The sequence below is a fragment of the Pogonomyrmex barbatus genome, unplaced genomic scaffold (assembly GCF_055798465.1).
Source record: "Pogonomyrmex barbatus isolate J1 unplaced genomic scaffold, ASM5579846v1 scaffold1, whole genome shotgun sequence".
NCBI classification, from domain to species: Eukaryota; Metazoa; Arthropoda; class Insecta; order Hymenoptera; family Formicidae; genus Pogonomyrmex; species Pogonomyrmex barbatus.
The window spans coordinates 7,594,478-7,618,993 of record NW_028297098.1 but is presented as its reverse complement, the minus strand read 5'-3'; the positions used below and the strand labels follow the sequence as shown (position 1 = coordinate 7,618,993).

The window sequence follows — 24,516 nt, the reverse complement described above, 5'->3', positions numbered from 1 at the left end:
GGCCTCTTGAAAGCTAAAAGATAGCTCATGTGCGCATGAATGATTGATCATCAGACATTCCCATATCGCAAATCAAACGAGTGGCACGAATGGCAACGTGGATGAAAATATAACAATTCTGATAAAAAAGTAACAATATAATTTTTCCGCCTTTATAAAACACAGAAAATTTGTTCTACAAAACTATTCTTTTAGATCTTTTACATATAAATCGAGCATAAATATATCCTGTTAGTAAAAGATTGATATATATATATTAAAAAAAAATATATATATATATGTATATATATATATATGTATACATTTTCCATAAGAGATCTGTTGCTCAATATAATTGAGCTCACTTACGTCATTTTATCGAAGGCACGCAGAATTGCCGAGATGAATCTTAAACGAGTAAGTCGTAATAAAGAGAACTTGTTGAATTGTTAGAATAATATTAAAATAGTAATGATGTCTTGTGCAATGTGATTGATCACGAATTGATTGATTCCAAATATACGAAGACTAATAAATAAATTGTTCTTCATTATCCCGCTGATTATCTTTTCGTATTAGTTCTTCATATTATCGTAGTGTTTAATAAGAATGTTTACTCGGCAGTGTTTAAATACGTCGTATATAACTCTTATATACAGCTAGATTATAGATAAAGATCTTTTTTCTCGTTTAAAGCGTATATAACAGACTAAAATCACTTTGGTGGAGTATCAGTCAATCTCGTACTTCCAACTAGCACGCCGTTGCTGTAGAGCATCAATTCCTCCTTCATATAAAAAGGCACAATCTCTTCCACCGTTGAGAAAGATATCTCATTCACTTTTGGAAAGCCCAACGCGTATCTAAAAAGTTGAACAAATATCCTACATCCAATTCTTTGTAATTTATTATAATAAATAAAAAATTATTTTGTTTGTATTGTTTGTATACGAAACTGAATTTTCTACTATTTTCTTTTGTTAGCAAGAAAAAAAATGTTTAAAAGTATTTTAATTTTTCAACTATATAAAATGTTGGTCCCAAGAGTTTTTCCAATCATTTTATTCAATCATATTATTAATATAATATTAATATAATCTTTCATATAATAAATATTAAGATCTCAAGTTAATTAAATTTAATAAGCAAAATGTATACCTGTTGTCATTTCTTTTTCTAACCGGAACATTGAAAACTCTCTCTCTGTACCAAAGGACCAAAGTAAAGGGATTACCGGGTTTTGTCGTCGATGGTCTTAAAAGAAAATATCCATCTTGCGGATTATTATAAGTACCTTCTGAAAATATATAATTCAGTTACTATTAAATTATGAATTCTATGTATATATTATGTAACTATATATATATATATATATATATATATTATTCTTATATTTTAAATTTAAAAAAAATAAAACATATATTGGAAAGATATTTCTATCTTTATGATACTCATATATTATTTTATATTATTCATGTAATCTGCAATTTTAAAGTAAATGACAATTCAATTCTTGCTCATTATTATAAACAACTAGAAATTATTTTAGAAGATCAGGACGAGGGATGATTTGAATGATTCTTCAGGAAAATTTACAAATTTTTCTTTGCAAAATTTAATATAAAAATATAGTAAAATATAATAAAAAGACTAATAGATACATACGTTCTGTAATAAGAGTAATTGCTTGCTCCCTTGTGATATTATGATACCAAGGTTTGTCCACGTAAGATTGCCTCTCAGGCGGCGGGGGTAGTGGTCGCGTGGCTCTTTCAGTCGATAGCGAAGTATTACTGCCAGTATGAGACAATGTGGCTGATTTCTTATCTGGTGATCGTTCTACAAATATATAAAAAAATCAAGATCAATATGGTGAAATAATATGTATTAGCTTTTACAATTTTTACAATAATTATAACCGTATATAATAAATTTTTATATTCATAGAATAAATACATAACTTCAACTAAATATGTGTATGTATGTGTGTATAATATTTTGTGTATATATAACACATTTATCAAAGAAACAAATACATTTACGATATACATGTATAATAAATACATTTGTTGCATATATATTTAAATCTTTTATAAAATACACATATGTCGATCATGATACGAACTTGCTAAGTTAAGTCGGGCCTGCGTAAGAGTCGCTTGTGTTAAACACTCAGAGAGACTTGTTTGCCGACGTATAGCCGTGTTAAGCGTATTTCGCTTTGTATCGCTGATTATAGTTGCCATTATTGTGAATTCGTCACGTATTTGTTGGCGAATCGCTTAGACGTCTATCAAAAATATTTTATGTTGATTTCTCTATCATCTATTGTATGATAAACATTTTCGATTGTAGTTAAATTGTTAAAACACTCAAAGATAATATAACATCTCGTAATGAAATGCATTTAATTTTATATAGCTCGTTATTAACAACGATTTAGAATGAATTTTTGTTACGTAATAGTTATATTATAAACACATTCGCCTTTTTTTTCACATGAATCTACTTGTTTTTAAATGTAACCGAGGCTAAAGAATGCGCCCGATACGATCGTCGCAGTAATCACGACGAAACTGAGATTTAACTCTTGAGCAAGTCTTTTAAAAGCATCGTGAAAAAGAAGAATAGTAGTCAATCCGTTGGTCTCTCGGTATGGGACATAGACACATCCGAAATACGTTTAAGAATAACTTCCGTAAATCAGATCGGGAGAATTGACGACTGTACATAGTAATCGTAGAACAAAGAAGATATCTTTCCTTTTAAAAATAACATGGAAATTCCAATAATCTAAAGTACTCATTGTAAATTATTTACTTAAATAGATAATAATAATAATTATTTACTTAAATAGATAATTCAGACACACGATCGAGGCTTTTAACTTCGATTAATCTTTTTAATTTTTGTATTTATTAAATAAATTCAAGAAAATGATTTTTAGTCTTTGTTACAAAAATTAATAAATAAAAAAATTAAAAAGATTAATGCGCGCTAAAAATTCTATCCGACCTTGTAATATCTGAATTTTATTCTATTTTTTGTTGATCTAATAGTCTATACATACTTAGTTGTACATTTACTAGAAAATTTACCTTGGTAGGAAGCGAAAAACATGAATCTAAAAATTAACAATATAAATACTGGTCATCAAAACAATCAACGAAAAAGAATAGATCGTGTTTTCCTTGATAAACATATATCGACAAAATTTCTTGAAAATATTTAGATTTTATAAATTAGATTGAACATGAATAAACATGTAAAACCCACATATTTCGAAATGTTTTTGCAGTTATCAATTTTAACGTCAATTATTTACCGCAGACATCGCAATGATATTTCGCAAACATAAATTATATTACGACGTCGGGAATTACTTCATAACAATAAAGATACACAATCAGTATAACTAAATTACTAGCTACTAAACATTTTATATTACACGATATTTTATCGAAAATTTTATCGATACAAAAGCGAAAGATTAACTTCCAAAATCTATTTTTGTTCGTTGTCAAAGTTCAATGACCTTTGACGAATGAAAAGCGAGCAGATATTCCATTAGCGCAATATTCTCACGTTGTAACACGATCGCATGCCGTATTGAAGCAAACGCAAATATGTCGTGGAACAATGCGTTGTTTAATCGTTCCGTGTACCTGGCAGCTCAGGTGGTTGCGAATAACAACACGTAGACAGGCCTCTTTTGATTCGTACTATCATATCGGCGACCTCATCGGCCAGACGCGTGCCCAGGCCTCCTAGGAGCTGTTTGCTCAGCCGCAGATAAAAACAGGAACACATTCCATCACCCAATGTTTCTCTCTCGAGTCTCTTATCGGATCCTTCCACACGCGGGTGACTTATCGCAGTTCTTGGCACGCACGTCGCTCAATGTATGAATTAGAACGATTAGAAACAACATTCGCTACAGTGTTTCATCTTGTTCTCTCTTGCGATTTGTTATTTTCTTTTTTTTTTTTCAAAGAATTCACGGTATACGTGTATTGTTATAGCGATCGAAAACACGATATAGTTTCTTCGACACGAGACTCCTGATAAAGTCTATTCAATGTTTCGCACTATAGTCTCAAGTCAAAAACGACGATTTATCTCACTGATCCCACACAAGGTCTGAGATCTTTTATTCATACCGAAGGTCGAAGGTCCCACTTTGATTTCCGCATACAAAAAATAACGCGCTCTACAAATAATTACGATGACGACGTCGACATATTGCGGCGAAGGCAAAACACTATTCTGCGTTGTTTAGTTAGAAGGCAAAGGAGGAATGGTTTGTACGAATCTGACATCAATGTCGGTGGCCAATACACGACTAGCTAGCGATGGTTATGTGCATCATGTGAGAATTAACAATAAGCAACATTTGTCAAACATATGTTCAGTTCTTACGAGTGATCCTGCCCTCGTCTCTCGTCTCGGCATCTTACACTTTTTCCCATTCACTAAAATACACAGTATGTTTCGCAACGTCTCATTATTTCGTCTAATATTCCACTAATTAATCGTTCGCGTAGAATAGTTTGTATGTAATTGCTCCTCGCATGAGTTGAACGTATAAAAATAACAAATAAAAACAGAATTTTCCAATTGGCCTTAAGATTCAATCAATATTTGCAAAAATCTAATCTAATGGATCATTTGTCAGATTCATTGGATTCTTGGAAGAAAGAAAAATAAATATCTATAATTCTGCTTATAATCTGATTTCATCTATAATAATTTTAACAAAGTAACATTAAACACTACCATTATTAAAATTAAAATATATTAAAAAATATATTAAAAAATAATAATCTACCTATAAAAATAATTTAATATTCTTAAAATTATATCCTTATATTATTTTATATTGTATAAAATAATGACAAAGAATACATTTACCTTTGGATTTCTCCGACCTAATTCTACTGGGAACAGTCGAGGGTAGGGGAGATGATGACGGTTTGGCGGGTAAAGGAGGTGGTTCTTGTTGCACATTGTTTGTCCTTTGAATGGGGCTCAAGTAATAATTATCTTCCGGCTAACGAAATATAACAGTATTATAAATAATTCAAAAAGTTTCGTGATTATACTTCCAAAGTAGTGATCGATACTCACTATTTCAGTGATAGACTCATAAATTTCATAATCCTCCTCCTCTTCTTCTTCATAACTCGTAGCACTGGATGGTTTGTAAACGCTTTCAACCGATCCCTGGCGACCACTATGTAACGACTGCTTGTTATCAACCCGCGAAATTTCGTTCCTCTGCTCCATTTGTTCCATGATGTTCTCATCGAGCGGCTCGTATTCGTCTTCGCTTTCTTCTGTGCGTGCAGGTAAATTTGCTACGAGATCGAAATTCCTTAAGATAACCGGTGGTTGTTTCGATGACTCTATATCGGATATTTTTTTGGTTTCTGCAGACGTGTAATTCTTGTCCTTTTTAGGTTCCGGTGGTGGTGGCACACCCATTTTTCCTGGAGATATATTTCATCATAATATCCACTCTGATATGCTTTAATTGTTTCGATATAAAGAAACGTAATAATATGATATTAATAGGTCTGTTCGTTTTCGAAGAACTTCTGAATTAGCACAACTTTGATAGCCAAGCCTGCAGAGAAATTTTTAGCAGAGTATGAATTTCTGAAGGCAGAAGGGTAATAAATTTCAAACAGGATCTGTAATTGACATGATTAGTAGCAGATTTCCAATGTCTAGATATATTCTACAGATCTTTCCAATAAAATCTAAACTGAATAGATGCAGTAGATGTCAACTTGCTAATATATTCTGATCGAATCTGCTAACAATCTGCCGATACATTGCTAATATTTTGTTTATTGGGAAGTTAGAGTGAAGTATATTTGTTTGATTCTAGCTTATCGCATTAGGTCGGAAGTTTTTCGAAAACAAACAGATTTAATATCACACTATTATTTATTGTTATAAAAAAAATCAAGATCTCTACCGAAAGAATCAACTTGCAAACGTGATATGTTACGGTAAACTAACTTTGTGTTTTGCCTTGTTGATTAAGAACTCGTTGGTTCATCTTCGACGCATTGTGCAAAAAAGATTTCTGCGGAAATTTCTTATCAGATATTGTCATCGGAATTCTTTTCGGCGGCATAATCTCTGGTTTCGGACCGACCGCGGGTTTCTTCTCTGGATTTCTTCGCTTCAGTTCATCCTTCAATTTCTCGGCTAAGGACTTGTCCAACTGGTACAACATCGAAACGTTCCTCGGAGGCGATGATTTTGTTTCCTGAAAATTAGCGTACATATTCTCCTCCTCGTCCTGGGAGGATTTACAATTGGCGTAGGTTTCTTCCGCCTCCGGTTTTATTATTTTCTTCAATGGCAATTGCATTGCTATTTTATCAATCGGTATTCTATTATTCTGCAGAAATGCCTGCTTGTTCTTAATCATACTTGGCTTTACGATTTCCTGTGAATCTTCAGTAGAATTATTTTCTTCAACCGTTTCATCATCGAAATCGGTTCCCCAGGAACCGCTGTCGCTCAAATGATCATCGTTTTGTTGCGTTTCTACAGTCTTGTCTGGCAGATATTTTTCTGGAGACTTGTTCAATTCTTGCACGAATGCCCATAATTTTCTGCGCCAAATTTAATCAGTATTAATCATTGACAAAAAAATGTTTTACAGCAAAATATGGATGTTCGTGTAAAAGAAATTGTGCTAAACAATGAGAAACAGTGCGAAACGCTAAATCAACGCGAATGTGGAGTGGAATGATCGAATACGACCCACGCGTATGCATTTATGCACGACTCATCAAATAATTATCCAGTCGCGCGAAACACATTCTCGCAAGCAAGCAGTATCTTTCTAGAATGAGAAAAAGTTTGCCACGTGGCGCATTCCTCACTCGCGTCGTACAAACCATAGACTTTGTACTACCTGAAAATTATCTTATCTGTCTCCGAGATAAATTTTAAAACCTTTAAGAAACATGTAAAAAATGAGGCAATATATTAATTATATATTGTGCATTTAATTTTTAAAAAATGTACCTAATCCGATTACGCTTTACGCTTATCCTCCCTGAATGCGTAAATGCTTGTAAACGGCACGTGAATGCGGATGAGCTGCTCGCATACTGAATAATCAGATACCGTTAAGAGAGAACGCGTTATGAGAGAAGATCGCGAGACACAATTCCGCGAAGGAGGGAAAAAGAGCAAAGGGAGCGGCGCGATGCGGGAAGAAATAAAGCTGGATTTCGCTCTCTCACCCTATCAGTGGACGCGTGAGGTCACTCTTCCAGAAAGCCAGCGTCCCATCCGTCAAGTGCTGGAATAATTACAATTAATTAAGGCTCCGTTAGAAGAAGCGTAGTCGTCGACCGCGCCGTCGTCGACCGCGCCGTCGTCGACCGCGTCTCGAAATATTGCTGTTGCAATCGGAAAAAAAAAACACAGTGTTATCGTTCAAGAGGAAGATAATGCCCGTCTGGCTACGTGTCTCTCTAATTACCACTGTGTCAGCTATTTCGAAAACCTATTGAGTCGAGGAGAGAACAATTTCAAATGAATAAAAAAATTCACGCTTCTTATAATCGCGCTCGAGAATCATTGCACGCATTCACATTATAGTAGATTCTGTAAAAAAGAGGCAAATACGGCGATTAAAAAAGGCAATTGTGCAAAAAGATGTAGCATGTAGCTACAAATCAGAAATTTTTTTACTAAAAATCAAGACTAATAGAAATCTTATTAAACGTGAACTATTTTGAGGTTCTTGAGACGTTCCGTTTTTTAAGACACCCTGTACACTCGACTCAGGGGTCATCGGCAAGAACAGCAGCCAGGTTTCGTGGGTTGACGGACGAGATGAAAATCGGGAAATTGTTCTCTCAGAATAGCCATGCTCCATATAACAATAACTCACTCACCAGCAACCCATCGCCGTCGATCTGCCGTTTCGCTACAGCGTTGCAACATTCCTCTAGTCCGTTCTGCAAAAAGGGGAAATACTTTCAGGCAGGATGTATAGCATTGATAAGAAGCACATTCATATATATATATATCAAATTGATATCTTCCACGCGAAAATATAATTGATAAAAAAAATAACGAGAAGGAAATGAAGAATCAAGGAAACGATGTGATAATAATAATGAACTAAAGAGTATCTTTATACATTGTGTAATCCGTTTTAATTATTATACTATATACTTAGATAAGTATATTAGAAAAAAATCAGGAAAATTACATGTATCTTATTTAATTTGAACATGTATGATTGTAATTGTAATTTCCCTGATTTTTCTCTCCTTTGTTTCCTGTATTCCTATTAGACTGTCAGGATCATGTCGGAAAAACTAATCTATAAAGCACAAATCTCCCAGGAATGTTCTAGAAACGCCCAGAGAGCATCCTAAGAAGACGTTTGCCTAAAGACATTTCCGAGACGTCCCTCACATATGGAAATTGCCTAGTCCAGAAAATTCTTTCTCTAAATTATTCTCTTTCTAAAAATTATTCTCTCTGATTTGTATTCATATTTATTAATCTCTCAGTCGTACGGAACGTTGATTGCGAGAAAGAAATCTGGGCCGAGGAATATTCTCTTCCGTGACTCACAGTGAAGTCCGAGGGAAGTGAAGTTGCGGCGAGGAAATGACGATCGTTTCCTTAAACCGACACCGTTTAAACGGCATTACTGTGGAACGCGTGAAAGCTGCGAGCGATCGAGATCGCGCGCGAAGAAATGCAAAGTACGTATCCCTTTCGCCTCGCCTCGCCTCGCTTTCGAGACGAGAATCCACAATCGACGTTTCTGGCAAAGTTTTCTCGACGCACGTGATCGGCAACGTTTCTTAAATTTTATTTCTTAAAAAAAAACAAAAAAAAACGAGCTATTTCTCGGCGACACTCGAGAATAACGCAGAATTCATCAGTTCCATAGTTCATCTCGTCAGTATCTCGTCAACTTAAATTCTTTTCATTATCCTTCGCGCATAAAGTAATTATTTGTAAACAAGTAGAGAGAAGAGCGCAGAAAAGCCGCGCGCGAGAGAAGAAGCCGACAAAGGTCGGTAACCCGACGCCGATCGTTGGAAAATCGTCGGGGAATCCACCCGCGCCTCCTCTCCGGCGGCGATTTTCTCCTCCCTACAAATCGCGCTATAAATAAACGTATTTACCGTCAGCGCGCACGTGCGCCTCGCATTTTTTTTCTATCATTCTCTTTTCCTCGCGTGTCGCGCTACTCCGTGACGTTGTCCCGATCGTGTCGCGCCTTTAGCAGTCGGTGGCCGTCACGAAGTTGCACCTATTTGCACTCCGCCGTCATCCGTGCGCGACGTCCGGGCGGTACGAAGCGGCACGCGATCGCGGCAAACTTCACTCACCTTGCGCAACAGATACAGCACGCCTTCCGTGTCCCAGGCGGAGATGTCGTTGAGGGCATCATCTCGCGACGGCTTCTTGGACATCGCGAGCCGCCGCGCGCGCGTACGAAGGAACAAAAAAAAAACACAAACAATTCTCACACGCACACGTTCGCCGTTCGGCGGCGTCTGCATTGGCTTTTTGCGACCGCGCGATCGTCTGACAGGTCTTCCCCTCTCCTTTTCCTATCCGTTTTCTACTCCGTTCTCCAACTTGCGCATCGCCGTCTCGCTCTCGTCGCTGGCCACTCGCGTGATTGGTCAGCTTTTCGTGGCGCACCTGCGTTTCGTCTGACCTGTCTCGCGCGAGGGAGTTATGATCAGTTTCAAGGGGTCGATTGTGAAACGAAATGAATATTTTGAAACGAAATGAAAATTATAAAAATGAGGAAATTCCAATATTAGAGGAAATTAGAATATCTACTTCATATGCCGAAAGCTAGTAAATTTCCTCATTTTTGTAATTTTCATCTTGCTTCAAGACAATCGACTCTCTGGATATTTCATGTGTCGTATAACAAATTTTTTGAATGTCTTGTTTTGATTATATTGGAAGTATTGATTATGTAATAATGATTATAAAATTTTTGGAGACTTGGAAAACTATTTTATAGTCAATCAACACATTCAAAAGATTTGTTATATGCGATGACCTATATATTTTCTTTGAAAAAATAAAGTTTGAAAATTGTAGAGCTTTATTCCTACGTGTTTCCAAGTTATTTATAATTATCGGAAATCTGTACATTACAAAATTTTTTTGCATACATTGAGAAAAAAATTTCTTTAGATTTAGCAATTCTATTTGTTTGACTTGAATTTATTTAATTTAATTTAAACATAATTTTATATTAAATATTGTTTTGTTGAATTAAGAGTTTTATTATTTCGTTAGAGTATATTATATTGTTTAATAGAAAAAAGCACTATTATTAAAAAAAAATAAAATTTATCTTTGAATTAAATAATATTTTATTTGGTCAAATTAAATATTGTTTCAAAGAAAGAAATTCTTTAATATTGTTGAAGCATATAACAAAGAACGTTATTTTTTTCAAACAATTTATTAAACAAATATTTTATTTAAAATAAAGCTATTCATTATTTGAAAAACCAAACAATCGAATTTGTTGAATCAACAATTGGTTTGTTTGGATTATTTGAAAAAATTTCTTTGAATTTAATAAAATTTATTAAATCCAAAGAAATCGTTCTCTCTGTATAATATATCAAATGAGAAGACTGTGTAATCTTCTGACAGTTTTAAACTAGTTCGACTGTTGGAACCATAGATATGGAATAAAAACAGATCTAATAAATGCAGAATCTTAATTTAAAAAAATTAAAAATACAAAAAATTTTATATACACACATATATATATATATATATATATATATATATATATATTTTATATATTTTCTTTTAAAAATTTATTCATTAGTACGTCATTATAGACATTAAAACTTTAATTAGAAAAGAATTTCTCGTTTTTAAAATAAAAGCGAAAATTGAGTTTTGAGAAAATAAATAAATCTAAAGAAAGAACAGTTACCTGAGAAATAAAAAATTGTTTTTTAGAATAAAGGACATATGTCATCATATGTCTAACAAATGAAATATTAGTCTTACATGAAACATGACCGTCTAATGTATGTAATACATCAATATAGAATAGACCGGAACTAGTTGAGCCACTTTTTATTTAAACTATTATAACTTATCACACAATAGAATAATGACACAATGAGAATTATTTTAAAATTTTATGTTTATCTAGCTCAATAATTAAGCCTTCGTAAATTCTTAAGGGGATATTGGATTAACGAGCAAACTCTAACGAGAACGTTCACACATATGCACATTTAAATATACATAGATATATTTGTGTATACATACACACATATATTCTGCACCTCCTAAACTTCGCATAAATGATAGTGTACTCGGATAGTACTTCTCTGTTCATTTCTCCTATAAGCTTCCAAATGATGTTTCGGAGCTCTTAAAATATTCTTATATATTGAATAAATATGGATGGATAGTTTCTGCTTGAATACACTTGATATTATTTATATCAAGTGAATAAGTAGATAATAACAGCAAACTGTAATATAGAAATTTTTTTTGTTTTTTCATATCGTTTTATAGCTATTCATATTTATTTTAATATTTTCTCTCATTCTGGAAAAAAATTGTTTATTCAAATTATTCAACAAAAGTGGAGAAAATGGAAAAATACTAAATATATATATTCAGTCGATAAAATAGATGAGTCCAGCATCCTCTTAATATATTTTGTGAATAAGAAAAATGTTGAATACAGAGAGTCAGAGTTGCTCAATGTATCTTACCTATGAAACATTAAATTATACTGAGGGATAGTTGAGTCATGAAGATAATTATCTAATAAAGTTATATATTACTAAGAAAAAGAATTGTTAGCAAAAGAATTATTAATAATATTTTAAAGTTTTTGTTTCATATAAAATCTGTTGCTAAATATTATAATAATTAAAAAAATATATAATCTCTTATAAATTACAACAAAAATAAAAATAAATTTCTTACAAATTATAAAAAAAAAAACAAAAATATACAAATCTCTTACAAATTATTAAAAAAATAAAATTTAAATTTTTTACATATATACATATTTTACACATTTAAATTTAATCGTTATCATTGTTGCAATTAATGCAAAGAAATATTATAGCAGAAGTGCATTTAGAATGAGCCCAGCCTTGACAACCGTGACATTGGATCCACTCTTCTCCTGGCAAGCTCTCGGAATATGCTTCTCCACATTCAAGGCAATAATCTTCTTTGTCTTCACAGTTTGACAAATACAAAAGTTCTCTTTCTACTTCTTTTTTATCTTTTTCAATTTTTCTCTTTTTTCTTTGATTCTGATTTTCAGCAAGAGCAGTTTTTTCTGGGGTACTTGTTAAAATTATTGATTCCCTTTTCTTTCTTTCAACTTGAGTCTTCCTTGGTCCAGTCTTTGGAAAAGGTTTTATAATTTCAGGTGAAAATTCGATATTTTCTTTAGAATCAGAAGACACAGAATCATCTTTGAACGTAGAAGAATAATTATTACTTGCAGAACTTGTAGATATATTGTCTTCCTCTATTGTCTGCGTGCTCGGTTGTAATGCTGTTTGATCTTCAGGATGATCAGTAACACATGAAGAAGCAAAGTCGCTATCAGTAAAAATTTGCCTGTTGTAGGGGAAGATTCCAGTCTTTTTAAACCCATCTATTATATTAAGAGTCGTAATAGCTAATGGAAGCGTTTCAGAAACTATTTTTGGTAGATCATATATAGTCATTGTCTTTCCTACATTGCTACGTAGCCATTCATCTTGAGCAGTAGCAAGATATTTCTTAAAAAGCCTAAAGACAGAAACATCAAGCGGCTGTAATCTGTGACTGCAGTATGGCGGAAAAGATAACATAACAACTCCGCTGTCCTCGGCCAAATCTATTATTTCAATTGTAAGATGGGATGAATGATTGTCTAACAAAAGTAATATTGGATCTTCTACTGAAGGTTTTACATATTTGATGAAATGCTTCATGAAAATATAAAATTCATCATTAGTCGCCCAACCACTGGCGTTTTCCATTTCTATGATATCTGATGGTCCATTTGATAGAAAATAATATTTCTTGCGAGGAAAGATAAACATTGATGGAACAGTGTTTCCTGATGCTGAGACAGCTGCTATCAATGTTACATTTGTATTACGTGCTGCTGAAATTATTGAACCTACATTGCGTTTACCTTTTGCTGCAACAGTTTTATTTGGTTTTAATACAGTTGAGATGCCAGTCTCATCGACGTTCCATATTTTTGAGGCGGTAAACTTGTATTTGTCCAGAATAAGGCCCAATTTGTCAAAAAAATCATTAACATTAGTCTTAGTAAAAGACATTGTACTAGTTGCTTCTGATCTTCTAATTGATAGTCCAGTATTTCTTTTCAGGAACGCACTTAACCAATCTGCACCTGTCATTTTGTTAATTTTCCAACTATCAGGATAACAAATGCGATATTTGACAGCGCAATCATAAGCAAGACAGCGAACATCTTTGGGAGTCAAACCAAAATAAATGTCAGAAATTTTTAGTAAATAATTTTTTAATTTTTCTTCTTGTTCTGTTGTAAAAACTTGCCTTGGAGCAGCATATCCCATTTTAGGACATTGTTCTTGAGTCTTCAGTTTGTTAACAAATCTAGTCAATGTCATTCTTGATATTCCAAAGTCGAAAGCGGCTGATCTCACACTCTGACCATTTTTTAATACAGCATTTGCAGCTGTCCGTATTTGTTCCTGAGTGGCAGAAGCTCTCTTTGTCTTTCGCTTATATGTACGCATACCCACTGTAAAACAAGAAAAAAAAGCAATAATAATAAAAAGATTGTTTCCAATCTGAGTCTCGAAATTATTTTATATTAATAAAAATTCCAGAGAGAGAGAGAGAGAGAGAGAGAGAGAGAGAGAGAGAGAGAGAGAGAGAGAGACATTTAAGGTGCATTCGCTGAGCTCTGTCAACACTATAAACGCAATGCTGTCAACACTGTTCATGAAATCAATAACATGATAATGATAGAAAGCTCCATGAACATCATTATTGCAATTAAAAAATATTTCTTAACCTCTTTAGTATCTGACAAGAGAAAAAGTAATAGAAACTATGAAGTAAGATTGAAAAAACTTAATATTAACTGCAATAACATTAATTGCGCAAGAATTATTAAATTCTTTATCTGGAAGTGACTAGAAGTAAACTAGAAGTAATTAAAAGAATTGTAGACATAGAAAGATGTCTACAGTGCAAAATTATGTAAAGAAAATAATAATTTATGCCAACAATTTATTAAATCAAGAATTAAAGCTCATCTCAAATCTTGATTAAATAATTATTTTTTAAGTTATTTGTCATTTCGGAGATGAAAATACATATTAAAATTATATTAATTGGTTAAATAAAGAAGGCAATAATTAATATATATTTTTATTTGCAAACACAAATGCGAAAAGCAAACTTAGCAAAAATATAATAAATGACATAGAGCAAATGTTAAACGTAACTGTCGTTAAAAATTAGAAATGGAACACGTTCATAGTTCAAAGATCCCAACAAGACTATAGGACAGCTGTTGGCATAGCGTTCACAATCACAGCAGTGTTCATAGAACTCGCAAACGTTAACTGTCACACTCGGAAGGAATAAGTTCGTAGCATGCAGTTATGATGTCACACACTATCATCAGTGACGTCATGAATGCACTTGATAGCGCTATCTTGTAGCTCCGCGAAGAATCTGTAGTGCTAATAGTGTCTTCATGAACACACACTTTAATGTAAAATCTTTGTTTATGAGCACAATCGACAGTCCACCTAACCTCTCCGGTTTTCGACTGCAGGCTTTGACTAACCTATCTAAAATTTTGACGACTTTTTTCCACCGGAAAGCCGTTCGGAGATTCGAAAGCCGGAACTGGCAACTATGTAAGAGAGGTTAATGGGAAAACTGACCCAACTAGCCCCAAAGTAATGTTGGCTGAAACATTTATTTATTAACTATAAAGCCGTAAATAAAATAGCTATTTGAACATTATAATTAAAAACTATACTAATGGCATATGTAAAAAAATATCTTGTTTTTTTATTAATAACTTTAATACTAACTTAATTAATAACTTCATAAACCAAAAAGAATAATCACCTGATAATTTTATTTTCACTGCCGAAAACAAATATCTAGCCCTCTTTAACCATTAACGGCCGGGCGCAGACTAGCGTATGCAGCGCAGTACTCTGCATCTTCCCTTTCCTAAACAGATATCGACATGTCCATACGTGCTACGGTTAATGAGATATTGGCATGTCCCAACTTGCCCCTATGCTCAACTAGCCCCGGTCTACCTTAAATTACTTTAATTTCGGATTAATTTTTTTATCTTTTTTAATTCTTAATTCTCTAAAATTAAAAATAAATTACTTAAACCGAGATTAAAGTTATTATAGAATCGTAATACAATTCGATCGATATTCTCACATGATTTTTAATGACGCGGTGACGCCACTGATTCGAAATTGATTTTTTTTTAAAGAAAAATATTAAAAGGAACGATATAAAATACATAAAATGATAAATGATTAAATAACTATAAATCTTCCGCACTAAAGCATACTATTTCTCTTTCAGCTATCGGAAAGAAGAATGATTCATGTAATTCTTATTTGCAATTCACTTCCGACAATCCTTGCGAAACGAAATCTCTTTGTAAATCCGATATCGCTTTTTAGGAAAAATTCAAAACCGTAATAAAATAGCAAATAAGACATGTGTGATATCTCTTTCCAAAAATTTTCAACGGGCGAAATTAAAGCTTCGCGTGCATTTCAACGCTTTGAAATTTCAAAAATCCCAAGTCGAGTGAATCAGACCTTAACTTATAACTTCGTTCTAAAATACCAGAATTTCAAAAACGAATCGTTTTCTTTTGTTAATTATCAGCAGGTGATGAGCTTAAATATAAATGTCTTTATAATATACTTTTAATGTAAGTGTCTTTCAACATAAATCTTCCAGATTACATAACAAAATTTCTTAAACTTATAATGTATAATTGGTCACTTTATTTTTTTCAGTGTTTTTATATTACTTTTCTAATTTTCCTTACAAAATTGAACGATGTGTTAAATGTATCCCACTTTCTTATTTCACGTAAATATAATACCCAATAAAAAAATTTTTATCCAAGAATGTATATATAAATATACAATGTACAAATATACATGTACAAATATATGTGAAATATGTCCATATATGTTCATAATAAAATTTTTGATTTAAGAAAAATAATAGTAATATAAAATAAAAATTTTACAAAGAAACCAATATGAATATATATATATATAGACATATTTCATATATAATTATATATATTTACATATTTTTATTTATATTTATATATGTCCTTATATGAAAAATTGTTTATCTTTGGATGCCTTTATTATCCTTTTTTTCTTAATTCTTCATCTAATATTATTCTATCTAATATTTTCATAATTCAAACATGAATCTTATACCGTCACTTGTATCATTATCAAAAGCAAATATTTATTAAAATGTAACGCATATCTTCTGATATCCCGTTTGTCTATCCGATTTCGTAATGCCCGGCAACGCGCTTCCGGTCTCGGAACCTGCGCGGAGCGACGTGATTACGCTAGGGAAGTCTCGGGGATAGTCCGCGGCCATGAAAGCAGTTTTGGAGGTCGCGTAGCCCAGTATAGTCGTATATCAAGGACGTATTGGTGTCATAGATCATCTTTTGGTCAGTAGAACGCAAAGAAAACCAGCATAACGAAAAACGGTGACGCGATGGCTGTCGTCACCGAGTTGATCTCGCAGATCGCATTTGACGACTTTGTCGAGTGAGTAATCCGTATATTACATCGATGAAAACTTCATAACCTCTTCTTCGTACATTGCTCCCAAGTACAAGTTGAAAATACCGTAACCTCTATCAACTTAAAAAAAAATTACTTCTAAGTATTTATTACATGAGAATGATAATCTTTTTTTTCCTTTGATGGCAATTTCATTTTATTAAAAATATTTATTATAAAAATATTTTTGTTGTATATTGGAAATATGTGAAAGATGAAAGATGAACATTTTCTGATTTTTTTGTTGTTTATACGAACGTGCGCTCATTGGTATATTTTTGTCACGTAAGGTCCAAGAATCTTTCCGTAATACACTTCTACGCAACCTGGCTTGAGCAATGCACTCAAATGGATGAAGTGCTCGAAGAGATGAACAAGTTGGAGGAGTACAAAGAAGTGAAATTCGCTAGACTTGAAGCAGAGACTGTACCCGAAGTGTCTCTGAAGTGTGAAGTGGTGGTTGCGCCCACAATCATTTTGCTGCGGAATAGTCGCGTGGTAGATAGGGTGGACGGCGTCAAAGTTAATGAATTAACTGAGAAAATCAAGTATCATATGAGCTATAAAGTAGAAGATCCTCCATACCACGATCCGATGAAACCAAGAGAATCTTTCGAGAGTAAATTGAAGGCGTTGATAAATCAAGCACCATGCATGCTGTTTATGAAGGGGAATCCCACAAATCCACGATGTGGCTTCTCCAGAACAATTGTTTCCATTCTAGACAATTACAATACAGACTACAAGTCATTTGATATATTACAGGACAATGATGTTAGAGAAGGACTTAAAAAGTTTAGCAATTGGCCAACATATCCACAGTTATATATTAATGGAGAGCTAATTGGTGGTTTAGACATTGTGAATGAAATGAACGAATCAGGCGAGTTAGAAAGTTTGCTACCAAAAAAAGAATAATAATGCAAAGTAGATCGCTATCTTTTTAAATGGAAGTGTGTACTGTGTCAATTTTCAAGCGTAATTCTTACGCATACATAACGAGATATTTTTATTCTAAGCAACTGTTATTTTAAACATTAAAGTCTTTCAAAGTTTTTTCTAAAATTTCTTTTCAGTTTTTTTATATCAAAATGTTTTCTTAAAGTTATGTCTTGAAATGCAAAAAATTTAATCTTACAATAATTACCATACTAAAAATTTTGTTTCGAATAATTATAATTAATATTTTATTTTCAAATTGATATGTAAAATATAAAAAATATTCAATAAAAGAATATATATAAATTTTCACTTATTTTACACATTTTATTTTCATTTATTCTATATATATATATATATATATATATATATATATATTTTAAAAGAAAGCAAAAATGTATCTCAGAATTGCAAATAAATGAAATTTTTGATTGTATGATAAAAGTAATTCTTCGTTACTGTTATAACAAAAAATTTTTTTTGTTGATCAGTATCACACAGTGTTGAACTGTTAGATAAAGCCTCAATGTATGAATATTTAAATGTATATGCTCTGAATACACTTCAAACATACTTTCATGTAATTACCGACAATAGCGACAATTATAATGAAAATGGCTTATCGGTAACAATTATTTTTGGATAAAATCACAGGTAGCCCCATCTTGTGTCAACCATTAGAAATAATATAGCTTCAAATGTCTGCTTATAGATAATGCAATATTCATCGTTTCTTCCTTTCATATTTTTTTAAATATAAATTATTATTGTGCAATTTTTCATTATTAATTAATAACACATATAAACAGTACATATCTTGAAGATATCTGAAGTAAGATATCTTTTTATATGTTGTAGGTACAATATATTTTTATTAACAATATATATAATAAAAGAAAAAAATATGTAAATCTGAAAGATCAATCCAATGATAATTTCGTATATACAAATCTATTGTGAAAAATTACACAAATATAAATACAATCTTGTATCTAACATAGCATATAGCAATTATAAAAGAATATAACATGAAAATGAAACTCATTGAAATTACAATTTCAAATAATATATTTCCCAACTAACCATGTCAAAATGCAAATACGGAAATTAGAGTATACATAAAAGATAGTCAATTTCATATCATTAATCTACTTGCATTGGTGTTGCAATCTCGCTAAACAGTCTTGCTAAGATGAAGTTATCACATGCGGCAGCGATGATGACCATATTTTTCGATTGCTTCGTGAGGGACGATAGCACGCGACCATAACAGCAATAATTCTCCATTGGGGCAATAACGTCAATGTGCGATAATCAAATTAAATAAAAATATTGAGGACTGAGTAACATATATATTTGCATGCTAAAAGAGACTTAAGTAGAATGTAAAAGTTGAAGTACGCTATTGAAGACGCACAGAGCAATACACAAATATATTTAATCTCAAATATACTAATTGTAAATTTATCCATCGAGGACAGGATGTGATTAATTCGCTCGATTTCTTGCGCATAAACGCGAGAGAAACAACGGCGCTCGCCAAATGCAGTCGCTTTGAATAATTTTTAACACGACACGTACGATAAAGGAGATTTCATGTTCATGTCGCATGCTCGCATAATCGTGCTCATATAACCATAATTTAATGATAACGACGTAATTGTGACGCCGGATCTATTCGCGAGAGCGCAACCTTTACCGTAAATTGAAAAATTACTACATCACAACGAGGAAGGAAAGCGGGAATTGCTCATGAGATTTTCGAGCGTCTTTTATTTTACAGTCGACTATATGTATATATCTAATTCATTAATCAAGACAAAATTTGTCGATTCTGTGAAATCTCTCGTATTACGAAAGATAATTAAGGAATTAATATTCATTCGTGTTTCAGCTATTCATGCTATTTAGATTCATAATTAAAATTCATTATGTTCATTTTGATGCGCTTCGATGTGAGCTATTTATATCATGAGTATTGCGCGGCAATAGAACGTATATATAGAACGTATACGAAATTGACTAAATTTCTTATCTGCCTTCTGCTATGGCTTGTCAAATCATGAAATGTGCGGATTCGCCTTTATTTACTCGCTTCATTATCGATACTTGGGGATCATTCGCCGTTTAAAACGTTAAATCGACGATATGACGTCATGACGATAGCCAGTTATGCAAGCTGTAATAAAAAGTGTTTAAATCGAATTTTGTGTGTGCTTATCGCGTGTGATATTTTTATAATTTATACTAATATTAAATCACACGTATATACAACAAGTGCATTCACATTTTAAATAACGATTCTCTTTATATATCGTATTTTATTGATTTAAAAATATAGCCGTAAAGTTAATAGAGATTTTTAATCGAGTTTTCAAATATCAAATAGATGTGCTGGATATTTCTAGATATTATATCTTTATTCAATAGTTTTAGAATTTTATGGTTATAGAATTTTCACATCTAATATTAACTTCATATTTTAAATTTAATTGAAAAATAGAGATTGAGTTTCGAGACTGCATAAGATAACCTATTTCTTTCCCCTCCTCTCCCCTCCTCTTTCTCCTCCCTCTCTCTCTCTCTCTATCTATCTATCTATCTATCTATCCGATTATGTATTTTTGATGAATAAATAGCTGAATAAATATCCATTTAACTCTTGAAGCAATCTCTATGAACTGATTCTTCCTCTTATTTGCATTCTTCAAAAACAAAAAAAAAAGAGAGAGAGGGATGCTGTGTCATCACAGTGACGTAAACGGACCTATCCTCCTCGTACAGAATCGATTCGCTGACGTCACTAAAGAACGTCCTACGTAATAGGGAGTCCTGCATTCTGCAGCGGATTCTCTCGAAACATATTGTTCAAATTACTTTGGAAAACTTCAACTAATAGAGGAATTTAAATACCTTTTAATAATATATGTGTGTGTGTGTGTGTGTGTGTGTTTTGCGTATATTTCTTAAACATTGAAATAGATTGTTAATAGATCGCTACGTGCACGGTAACACCGTGCTGTTACACGTTCCGAAAGGTGAGCCTTTATTACGCAATTAAACTATAAGAATTTACACAGTAATAATACGTTTCAGGTTGATGCAAAGCGCGGCGAGACTACTTACTTATCACATTTCTTTTCTTTTATCGCTAATGTCGACCCCGCGCATTTCCATGTTCAATGATCCGTTCCGACTCAAGTAAAAACAATATAATAATTATAGCGACCCGATTAAACGTTACGTTCGCCGCTGTGCAAACATACTATAAACTCGGCGTCGTTTTCCACTTACGTTATTATTAACGTATCGATTTGTAACTTTTTATTCCCTCCAATTCCGCATCTTACGGATCTTACGGATAAAATTTCGTCATCCGTCCGCGAGCACAATCTATTTTTTTTTCTGCGAAGTACAGTTTATTCAATTACAAAATAGCATCGATCGCGATCCTTGTCGTACAGCGATTTGTTTGTTCAATGATAAATCATGTTACTATTTCATTTATATATAATATTCGTTCTAATATAACAAAATAAAATATATATTTCCTACAGGATTCTATATCAATAATAAAAAAAAAAGATAAACAATAGAAAATAAAGCTGATATTTGAAGAATTAACAGAATTCAATTTCCAAAGTAATTAATTATAACATTAATTAATCATTTGATTAATTAAGATTTGCCATGTAGTTTTGTACAAATATCAAATTAATTTTAGATAGGAAATGTTTTGCAGTAATAAATTATTTTTTGAAAAGCGTCGCACAATTGTCTCTCTTGGAAATTCTTCACCAAACCGTAACCACTCGCAAAACAACTGTGCGAGGTGAAAAAAAAAAAAAAACCATCGCATCTGGTCGAGGTTAAAAAGGAGGATGTCCATAAGGGGAACAAAATTGCATACGTTCTGTCTACTTTCTTTTCTCGAGACCATCCATTCTGTTCTCTTTCAGTGTCCAACTCCTGCCGATTTTTGGGCTAGTTCCCGCTATGCGATCTTTCACCGACAGAAAAATGTTCAATAATGGCGCAACCAGGTAATAAGAGACAAAATGGTCCTTCTTTTTTACACAAATAATTTATAACGAACGGCCTCAACGCCGACTGATTCTGTCGCATTGCGAGAAAACTTGTTTCCTCTTAAAACTTATTTCTTCTACACAATTCACTATTCACATTTATTCACGTAATCTATTGGATCGCAAATGCAAAAAAGAGATATGATATTTATAAATATCAAGTAATATTAGATGGTTTCGCAAAACTTCTATATTACGTAATTACGAGATACGTTAGAATACGTTTCGCAAAGTATTTACGTACAGTTTGATATACCGAATGATAGGAGATCTCCCTCTCCCTCTTCCTCTCCCGAAATAATGTACATTAGCTATGTTATTATTCATGGAGGCTTGCTAAATCGCATTTTACTGACGTTCGCGAATATAGAAAGAGAGTCATCGAGGGTAATTGAAAAATGAAATTGTGCAAATCTGCAAATAATTTATTCACTTGCGCGCAGAAAAATATTAATTTTAAATCAAAACTATATATTCTTATGTAAGCATATTATATATAAGAATATTATAATCATCTTGGAAAAATTTTAGATTCTACGCATAATGGAAAAAATAATAGGAACAGGAATAAATATTAAATGTTAAGGTCTATGTACAATAGGCAGCAGGAACAAAAAATAATGAACGCAATAAATTTCAATCTATCTATCTATCTATACAATTTCAAGGCATTATGATAATGTGTATAAATTGATACACGATTTTCGATAAATTGAAATCTATTGTCTACATTATTCTGTATTTCTGTTGTCTAAATGTACATAAATCTTAACATTTAATATTTATTTCTGTCTTTAATATTTCCTCCATTGTGCGCATTGTGCCTCAAACTTTGATTAAATTTGTATTGATGTATTGATGACAAATATAAAATAGAAATAATAATATGAAAAATTTTTAATCTTAAGTTGAACAAAAGTAATATTTTCATCAATACAAATTCAACCAAATCAAGATTAAAATTTTTAAAAAGATTATAATATTTTTGCTAATATATATATGAAAATATTTGTCTTAATTTAAGATTAATTTTTTTTTGTGTGACAGTGGGAGATAACAGCCTCAGAATCCCGCGAATTATTATTCAATCGTCACGGGTCTTTTAATTGTCCTTTAATTGATCTACAAGCAATATACCACGATCTCTCCCTCTCTGCGAGATATGGCTGTAAATAACTCATCGTTAACGAGCTGATCGATCGTTTGATGACGATTTACTTAATTAAGCAGACGAATGCGGAATATATTAGAAAGGTTTCTTGATGCGAGAAGATTACATCCCAACAAGGTAAAACGATCGTATCGCCGTTACCGGTGAAGGAATTGGGCCTTCGATTTTTTTTTTTTTTTTTTTATTATTACGTTACCTCAGTGGCAGCAAAGTGTCTATTTCACGTGTTTTAACAAGCTTAATCTTATTAAGATATGATTTATCATCGCAGAAGCGAAGAGCATGTTTTGTGAAATCAAGCGGAAACTTTTGAAATTATATAATCCCACGTTTGATTAAATTCACCTGATAAGACGAAACGATCATAAGCAAAAACAATGAGAGGCCATGCATTCGTTATATCGTGATAAGAGAATCGCAGGCCTGATATCTCGCGTTAACTGGGATACATCTTATTTAATATCTTCTCCCGTTATCTCATGATTGTAATGAATTGGGTTATGAGAAAAATCGTGATTTTAATTTCTTTCAAAATTTTATGAGAAGATTTTTATTTAAATGATACACAGAAAAAAGTACACGGATTGTAAATCTATAATTTGCGTAGGCTGCGTTATGCATTTTGTTTATCGATTAATGTAGGACGTGTCGAAACGCGATGTTCCGTGCAACAAAAATAACTCGATCGCCGAACGAAATAAGTTTTAATGAGAGAAAAGAGGAAGAAAATCGGAAAGGTGAGAAGAAGGCACGTATCCTTTCGTGGAATGACATTAAACTCTTCGATCTTCCTTTCACACAATCTTCTCTCTTTTTCTCTCTCTCTTTTTTCCTCTCTCTCTCTCTCTCTCTCTCTCTCTCTCTCTCTCTCTTTCTCTCTATACTGCAAATTGTGTCAACGCAATTGACTCTTTGAGTAGCGAAATTTCGATGAGATAACTAACTCGTCGTTTGCTTAAAAATCACACCATTCCACATTGAAATTTGAGTTTGCATGACAATAATTTGTCTAAGAAAAAAAGGCGCTCCTAAAGAATGAATAATGAAACGCGAGAAACGACTATTAAATCATCATCGATTCTTCCTCTTCGGTTCTCTTGTTAAGTTTCGCATGCTATAAATCGCGCTAACGTAATTTATAGATGTACGTCAAGAGTCGATTCTTGACTCCGACTTAAACTGTCCGCGACTATGAATGAGCGCGTACAAACGCGTGTGGATATTATTTTACGCCTCATGCAATACCCGTTACAATCATCATACTTTCCTCCATCTTCTTTTTTTTTATCAGAAAGCTCAAGGTTAGATATTGATAAAAATACGTATCTATTAAGATAATTCAAATTATCGCGGAGATAATATCCTAAAGCATTAATTTTTGTGCAATTATACCTTGTGGCAACTAAGAGGAATTTTATTTTCATTTTATTCAATTTCATTTTAG

General features: G+C 32.6%; 3 protein-coding genes across 5 annotated transcripts in view; 1 reads left to right on the top strand and 2 right to left on the bottom strand.

Annotated features, from left to right (window-relative positions):
- Positions 1 to 116: 116 nt before the first annotated feature.
- On the bottom strand, positions 117 to 11,867 carry LOC105433154 (uncharacterized). Of its 3 annotated transcripts, none has more exons than XM_011648303.3 (10): positions 11,308 to 11,849; positions 9,372 to 9,706; positions 7,911 to 7,973; positions 7,251 to 7,309; positions 6,007 to 6,611; positions 5,107 to 5,468; positions 4,891 to 5,029; positions 1,645 to 1,818; positions 1,138 to 1,276; positions 117 to 842 (listed from the first exon to the last, which is right to left on the bottom strand). In XM_011648303.3, the coding sequence occupies exons 2-10, from the start codon at positions 9,543 to 9,545 to the stop codon at positions 695 to 697; spliced, it is 1,863 nt and encodes a 620-aa protein (XP_011646605.2). In that variant the 5' UTR covers positions 9,546 to 9,706; positions 11,308 to 11,849; the 3' UTR covers positions 117 to 694. The 3 variants fall into 3 exon arrangements, with proteins under 3 accessions (XP_011646605.2, XP_088929086.1, XP_088929090.1); XM_089072960.1 differs by having other exon boundaries at positions 1,138 to 1,273; XM_089072964.1 differs by lacking the exons at positions 117 to 842; positions 1,138 to 1,276; positions 1,645 to 1,818 and adding an exon at positions 3,795 to 4,451 and having other exon boundaries at positions 11,308 to 11,867.
- LOC148937995 (uncharacterized) overlaps positions 11,095 to 24,516 on the bottom strand; it is a 42,859-nt gene continuing 29,437 nt past the window's right edge. The window contains exon 3 of the mRNA XM_089073032.1: positions 11,095 to 13,795. Within this exon, the coding sequence (XP_088929158.1) occupies positions 12,081 to 13,790 (1,710 nt within the window). The 5' untranslated portion in view covers positions 13,791 to 13,795 and the 3' untranslated portion in view covers positions 11,095 to 12,080. The remainder of the gene's footprint in view (positions 13,796 to 24,516) is intronic.
- Positions 16,661 to 18,128, top strand: Grx3 (Glutaredoxin 3). The gene is made up of 2 exons (XM_011648313.2): positions 16,661 to 16,862; positions 17,168 to 18,128. The coding sequence occupies exons 1-2, from the start codon at positions 16,810 to 16,812 to the stop codon at positions 17,793 to 17,795; spliced, it is 681 nt and encodes a 226-aa protein (XP_011646615.2). The 5' UTR covers positions 16,661 to 16,809; the 3' UTR covers positions 17,796 to 18,128.

Bases quoted from the DNA above. Each gene is read 5' to 3' on its own strand.
- LOC105433154 (XM_011648303.3), bottom strand. From the start codon at position 9,545: ATGCAGACGCCGCCGAACGGCGAACGTGTGCGTGTGAGAATTGTTTGT. The intron at 6,612-7,250 runs GTGAGAGAGCGA...AATTTGGCGCAG, and splicing joins CTCACGCGTCCACTGATAGG to AAAATTATGGGCATTCGTGC. The intron at 1,819-4,890 runs GTAAATGTATTC...ATATATTTGTAG, and splicing joins TAGGTCGGAGAAATCCAAAG to AACGATCACCAGATAAGAAA.
- Grx3 (XM_011648313.2), top strand. From the start codon at position 16,810: ATGGCTGTCGTCACCGAGTTGATCTCGCAGATCGCATTTGACGACTTT. The intron at 16,863-17,167 runs GTGAGTAATCCG...TTGTCACGTAAG, and splicing joins GCATTTGACGACTTTGTCGA to GTCCAAGAATCTTTCCGTAA.